Source organism: Pteropus vampyrus, unplaced genomic scaffold (assembly GCF_000151845.1).
Source record: "Pteropus vampyrus isolate Shadow unplaced genomic scaffold, Pvam_2.0 Scaffold50, whole genome shotgun sequence".
NCBI classification, from domain to species: domain Eukaryota; kingdom Metazoa; phylum Chordata; class Mammalia; order Chiroptera; family Pteropodidae; genus Pteropus; species Pteropus vampyrus.
In genome coordinates, this window is record NW_011888831.1 from 7,031,447 (window position 1) to 7,038,706 (window position 7,260).

Genomic DNA, 7,260 nt, shown 5'->3' on the forward strand with positions numbered 1-7,260 from the left:
TCCAAGGAGCCCTGCTTTCTTTTATTGGAAAGTGGTATTGGAAACCAAGATCTGGGCCCTACATGAGCTTGTTGCTCCTGGGGTGTTGTTTCTTTTAGGCCCTCTCATCTGACAGAAGAAAGAAATATGTATGTAAACAAATATATACGTATCTATAAATGTTTATATGTGTAACTGTATGTATCTATATTAAGTTAAACATGAGTTTTAGTAATATCTCCAACTCTAGTCCATTACCACAGAGATTGTCTAGCCTCCTCCCTTTGCTTATTTGTAAATCCCACTCTAGCAGTGAGATACCTGGCTCCACTGTCATCTGTTTACTTCCTTGTTCAATTCTAGTATACAAATATAGTAGTAGAATTGTTAATTTTGTGCCATTTCTTTTGCCTTTAGTCTTGCATACTGTTTTCAAATGACTGTTTTTATCATTTAAAATTATATAGCTATTGTGTAATTACATTATATATTTCTGAAATAATCAGTAACTTTTTATTATGATAGGAACTCTGAATATTTGGCCTTAAGGGGAATGGGAGAAGAAGAGGAGTGGAAGATATAATCTGCTAGAACTTGCTCAATTAATATGTTTTATTTTATTTAATTCTCATAGTTTTTCAGTAAGGTGATATGTCATCATTTTATAGAGGAAAAAATGAAGGCTCAAAGGAGTTACATAGGAAAGGATAGAGTTGAGAGTCAAGGTCTGCTTGTGTCCAGAGCCCATCCCCTTTCCAACTGGTGTTTCTCACCAGGTCACTTAAAATCTAGTTAAGGGAATGAGGCTGGAGTGTTTAAAGTCAAATAAGAGTTATAAAGTATTTTAAGACTATAATAGAAAATATTAGGCAAATAAAGGATTACTTGCAAAACAAGTGTTTGGACCATAATCTGAAGGCAACTGATTTTATATCTTCTTATCTTTTTTCCAGTTTAAATTATTTAATTATTTTTAAACAATACTCGGCCTCTCATTTTTCTTTTGGGTGGTTTTATTTTGCTTCCCATCACCTCCCTCCCCTTTCCAAGCCTATGTGTCAGCCATGCTAATATTGCTACCATCTTTGTCTTCCAGGAAGTGAGTGCTTTTGGTGAAGAAGGTGAAGGCGACTATCTTGATGACTGGACAGTGCTCTGTAATGGGCCCTACTGGGTGAGGGATGGTGAGGTGCGTTTCAAGCATTCTTCCACCGAGGTTCTGCTGTCTGTTACAGGAGAACAATATGGTCGACCTATCAGTGGGCAAAAAGAGGTACATGGCATGGCCCAGCCAAGCCAGAACAACTATTGGAAAGCCATGGAAGGCATCTTCATGAAGCCCAGTGAGTTGTTGAAGGCAGAAGCTCACCATGCTGAGCTATGAGTCTAGAGGCTGTAAGCTACTGTCACCACACAGTGTTCATAGACATCTGCTGCTGCTTCGGCCTGGGATCCCTGCCACAGGTTCCCTGGGCATTGGCCGTGTCACCACTGAGATGAAGATGCATGACAGAAGACAGTGGCTGTGTTTGGAAGCTTCAGCCTGTCACACTTGAATTGGTTGTTTTCCCAGACTTGGGTCAGTTCTTTCTGATACAAGACTTGTTGGTGAAGGAGTAGAAGCTTTTTATTCATATTGATGAGACAGAAACTGAGGAAGACATCCCTCCTAGCTAGAAAATTTTTGCTCTTCAGAAGCTTGGCATTATGGATTATTAATATGTATGACGTTTTCCCTGCTTTCTTTCTCCAAAATGATAAAAAAAAAAAAAAAATTTGTTAGTCACTATGTTGTCATTTATTTGATGTGCTAGTTCAAGGTCTGATTAATCCTTGAGTCCTGAGAGTCATTGCTATCATTCTTTTGAGATGCTGGGAACCTTTAGTGTGGGTCATTTCGACAGCCTTACTTGCATCCAATTTTTTTCTCTCTTTGCTTTCACTTCTCTCCCATCTTTACTAATTACGGCTAAAGACTCTCAAAAAATACAGCTTAATAAATAGCCAATGAAATGTTTTACTTGATCTGTTTCTGCAGTTGAGAGAAAAGGATAGGAATAGAAAGAGGAACCTACATTTATTCACTGTCTGCTAATTACTAGGCACCATAGTGCAGATCTTAAATCATTTAATCTTCACAGATATGGGATAGATAACTAGTTTTACCAATACTGCCCAAATTCTTAAAGCTAGTACGTAATTTGAGAATGGGAATCCAGCGGTGTCTGGCACATTTTTTTTTTTTACTACACTACAATTGTGTTTAGCTCTTGGAAGATAACTACTCTTTTTGGACAAATGTGATATCTTTCTCTGAAAAGGTGGGTAGAAAACTTTTGTCCTATGCTCACTTCATTCTTTCCTTTCCTTTGCTGGTCAATTCCAGAAAGTTTGTCCTTCGAGCATGACAGTGGTGAACAGCCATTTCTGCCATCTGCTTGTACTAGCAATCCTTTTTACTTATTTTTATTTATTTAATTGAAAAATATGGAGGTCACATTGGTTAATGAAATCAAATAAGTTTCAAGTGTACAATTCAACAGTATGTTGTATATATATTACATTGTGTGTTCACCACCCAAATTTAGATTTCCTTTCTTCACCAACTATTTGACCCCTTTACCCTATCTACCTCCCCCCATATCCTCTTCCCTCTGGCAACCACTAATCCACCATCTGTGTCCATGAGTCTCTGTTTGTCATGTTTGATTGTTGCTTTCCATTTTATATCCCAAATGGGTGAAATCATATGGTTTTCAACTTTTTCTGTCTTACTTTGCTTAGTATGATTATTTCAAGCTCCATCCATGTTGTCGCAAATGGCAGGATTTTCTTATGGCTGAGTATAATAATCCATTGTATATATGTACCACATCTTCTTTATCTAGTCATCGATTGTAGGACGCTTTGGTTGCTTTTATGTCCTGGCCTCCGTAAATAATGCTGTTATTCACATTGGGGTGCATGTGTCTTTGTTGATAAATGTTTTCAGATTTTTTGGGTAAATACCCAAGAGAGGGATTGCTGGATCATATGGTGATTCAATTCTTAATTTTTTGGTTATACCAATTTGCATTCCCACCAGCAGTGTATGAGGGTTCCTTTTTGCCCACAACCTCTCCAACACTTATTACTTGTCCTGTTGATGATAGCCATTCTAACAGGTGTGAAATGGTACCATCATAGTTTTGATTTGCATTTCCCTAATAGCTAGTGAAGTTGAGTATCTTTTCACATGTCTTTTGGCATTTCATAGGCCTTTTTATTTTAGAAGCTTATATTTTTTTCTTCTTTTTGCTTTAGGGAGTTAAGGTAGAACATTTGGGGATACAGGTATCCCCTGTTTTCTGAAAGTTTGTGTTATGCAGCACTTTACTTTTGTGAAAGACCTACATTAGTATGGCAATTTTTTTTGTAAGAGCAAAAATCCTCTTTTGATTTCTTTCTGTTAGCGAAAACAAGTACTAAGGTGAACTTTGGGACAGTTGGGCCTTCCCTGAAGAACTTTTTATTATGATAGGAACTCTGAATATTTGGCCTTAAGGGGAATGGGAGAAGAAGAGGAGTGGAAGATATAATCTGCTAGAACTTGCTCAATTAATATGTTTTATTTTATTTAATTCTCATAGTTTTTCAGTAAGGTGATATGTCATCATTTTATAGAGGAAAAAATGAAGGCTCAAAGGAGTTACATAGGAAGGGATAGAGTTGAGAGTCAAGGTCTGCTTGTGTCCAGAGCCCATCCCCTTTCCAACTTGTGTTTCTCACCAGGTCACTTAAAATCTAGTTAAGGGAATGAGGCTGGAGTGTTTAAAGTCAAATAAGAGTTATAAAGTATTTTAAGACTATAATAGAAAATATTAGGCAAATAAAGGGTTACTTGCAAAACAAGTGTTTGGACCATAATCTGAAGGCAACTGATTTTATATCTTTTTATCTTTTTTCCAGTTTAAATTATTTAATTATTTTTAAACAATACTCGGCCTCTCATTTTTCTTTTGGGTGGTTTTATTTTGCTTCCCATCACCTCCCTCCCCTTTCCAAGCCTATGTGTCAGCCATGCTAATATTGCTACCATCTTTGTCTTCCAGGAAGTGAGTGCTTTTGGTGAAGAAGGTGAAGGCGACTATCTTGATGACTGGACAGTGCTCTGTAATGGGCCCTACTGGGTGAGGGATGGTGAGGTGCGTTTCAAGCATTCTTCCACCGAGGTTCTGCTGTCTGTTACAGGAGAACAATATGGTCGACCTATCAGTGGGCAAAAAGAGGTACATGGCATGGCCCAGCCAAGCCAGAACAACTATTGGAAAGCCATGGAAGGCATCTTCATGAAGCCCAGTGAGTTGTTGAAGGCAGAAGCTCACCATGCTGAGCTATGAGTCTAGAGGCTGTAAGCTACTGTCACCACACAGTGTTCATAGACATCTGCTGCTGCTTCGGCCTGGGATCCCTGCCACAGGTTCCCTGGGCATTGGCCGTGTCACCACTGAGATGAAGATGCATGACAGAAGACAGTGGCTGTGTTTGGAAGCTTCAGCCTGTCACACTTGAATTGGTTGTTTTCCCAGACTTGGGTCAGTTCTTTCTGATACAAGACTTGTTGGTGAAGGAGTAGAAGCTTTTTATTCATATTGATGAGACAGAAACTGAGGAAGACATCCCTCCTAGCTAGAAAATTTTTGCTCTTCAGAAGCTTGGCATTATGGATTATTAATATGTATGACGTTTTCCCTGCTTTCTTTCTCCAAAATGATAAAAAAAAAAAAAAAATTTGTTAGTCACTATGTTGTCATTTATTTGATGTGCTAGTTCAAGGTCTGATTAATCCTTGAGTCCTGAGAGTCATTGCTATCATTCTTTTGAGATGCTGGGAACCTTTAGTGTGGGTCATTTCGACAGCCTTACTTGCATCCAATTTTTTTCTCTCTTTGCTTTCACTTCTCTCCCATCTTTACTAATTACGGCTAAAGACTCTCAAAAAATACAGCTTAATAAATAGCCAATGAAATGTTTTACTTGATCTGTTTCTGCAGTTGAGAGAAAAGGATAGGAATAGAAAGAGGAACCTACATTTATTCACTGTCTGCTAATTACTAGGCACCATAGTGCAGATCTTAAATCATTTAATCTTCACAGATATGGGATAGATAACTAGTTTTACCAATACTGCCCAAATTCTTAAAGCTAGTACGTAATTTGAGAATGGGAATCCAGCGGTGTCTGGCACATTTTTTTTTTTTACTACACTACAATTGTGTTTAGCTCTTGGAAGATAACTACTCTTTTTGGACAAATGTGATATCTTTCTCTGAAAAGGTGGGTAGAAAACTTTTGTCCTATGCTCACTTCATTCTTTCCTTTCCTTTGCTGGTCAATTCCAGAAAGTTTGTCCTTCGAGCATGACAGTGGTGAACAGCCATTTCTGCCATCTGCTTGTACTAGCAATCCTTTTTACTTATTTTTATTTATTTAATTGAAAAATATGGAGGTCACATTGGTTAATGAAATCAAATCAAATAAGTTTCAAGTGTACAATTCAACAGTATGTTGTATATATATTACATTGTGTGTTCACCACCCAAATTTAGATTTCCTTTCTTCACCAACTATTTGACCCCTTTACCCTATCTACCTCCCCCCATATCCTCTTCCCTCTGGCAACCACTAATCCACCATCTGTGTCCATGAGTCTCTGTTTGTCATGTTTGATTGTTGCTTTCCATTTCATATCCCAAATGGGTGAAATCATATGGTTTTCAACTTTTTCTGTCTTACTTTGCTTAGTATGATTATTTCAAGCTCCATCCATGTTGTCGCAAATGGCAGGATTTTCTTATGGCTGAGTATAATAATCCATTGTATATATGTACCACATCTTCTTTATCTAGTCATCGATTGTAGGACGCTTTGGTTGCTTTTATGTCCTGGCCTCCGTAAATAATGCTGTTATTCACATTGGGGTGCATGTGTCTTTGTTGATAAATGTTTTCAGATTTTTTGGGTAAATACCCAAGAGAGGGATTGCTGGATCATATGGTGATTCAATTCTTAATTTTTTGGTTATACCAATTTGCATTCCCACCAGCAGTGTATGAGGGTTCCTTTTTGCCCACAACCTCTCCAACACTTATTACTTGTCCTGTTGATGATAGCCATTCTAACAGGTGTGAAATGGTACCATCATAGTTTTGATTTGCATTTCCCTAATAGCTAGTGAAGTTGAGTATCTTTTCACATGTCTTTTGGCATTTCATAGGCCTTTTTATTTTAGAAGCTTATATTTTTTTCTTCTTTTTGCTTTAGGGAGTTAAGGTAGAACATTTGGGGATACAGGTATCCCCTGTTTTCTGAAAGTTTGTGTTATGCAGCACTTTACTTTTGTGAAAGACCTACATTAGTATGGCAATTTTTTTTGTAAGAGCAAAAATCCTCTTTTGATTTCTTTCTGTTAGCGAAAACAAGTACTAAGGTGAACTTTGGGACAGTTGGGCCTTCCCTGAAGGCTCACAGACAGAACATACCCTGATGAGAGGTTTCAGATTACAAGTATGGTGGAAATATAGTGTTTGAGAGTAAATATGAACTAGAAAGAAACAGTGGTGGAGCCTCAGAGATGTGAAATGACTCATGAAAGGACTAGAGAAAGATGGAAACCAGTGGCGGGATACAAACAACTTTGGGCAACCCAGGTGAAAGGTGAAATTGTGCATTATCTGAAGGCGTGGAAAAGACAGTCTTTTGTAAAATCTTGAAGGCTGTTTATAAAGATTAGGATGTGAGAACAAAGGTATGTAAGCTACTTATTTTGAAATCCTCAGAATTTCTTCAGCTTGTACTGGATTAGCATCACTGTGCTAGAGTTAGAAGGGACCTTTGTCCAATACCCTCATTTCACAAAGAAGGAAACATGCAAAATAAAGTTGACCCAAATTCTCTATTTTGTGTAATAATCTTGCTTCCCAGGTAAACTGTTGCTGACGGGCCAGAACAACGTTTACTTGTGGCATCCCAGATTGCACTACGCACAGTAGACACTGACAATTTCTCCAATTAAGAATTTAGAATGGTGCTGCCCGCATGAGTCCAATACAAATTGACTAGAACAGTATTCAAACAGTGAATGAATAAAACACTCATTCCTTACTGGACGGAAGGAGGTGGTATTTTTGAGGCCGTATAATTAACCTCTTGGTTTCCTCAGTGATTTTCAGACAAGGCCTCTAAGTAAGATAGGAAAACTACTTCGTAGGGCCTAGGGGTGCGTAATATCCTCGGTTCAAG

At 38.0% G+C, this 7,260-nt stretch overlaps 2 protein-coding genes across 3 annotated transcripts in view; one reads left to right on the forward strand and one right to left on the reverse strand.

Annotated features, from left to right (window-relative positions):
* The window catches only part of SDF2 (stromal cell derived factor 2), a 9,689-nt gene extending 7,693 nt beyond the window's left edge, over window positions 1-1,996 (forward strand). The window contains exon 3 of the mRNA XM_011359962.2: window positions 1,076-1,996. Coding sequence (XP_011358264.1) covers window positions 1,076-1,363 — 288 coding nt within the window. The 3' untranslated portion in view covers window positions 1,364-1,996. The remainder of the gene's footprint in view (window positions 1-1,075) is intronic.
* SUPT6H (SPT6 homolog, histone chaperone) overlaps window positions 1-5,310 on the reverse strand; it is a 44,376-nt gene extending 39,066 nt beyond the window's left edge. Inside the window, exon 1 of one of the 2 annotated variants that reach the window (XM_011359963.2) lies at window positions 5,257-5,310. The gene's annotated coding sequence lies outside the window, so the exon portion shown is untranslated. Of the gene's footprint in view, window positions 1-2,261; window positions 2,311-5,256 lie in introns of those variants that run through there. The other variant, XM_011359964.2, reaches the window with a different exon arrangement.
* Between the last annotated feature and the right edge of the window lie 1,950 nt (window positions 5,311-7,260).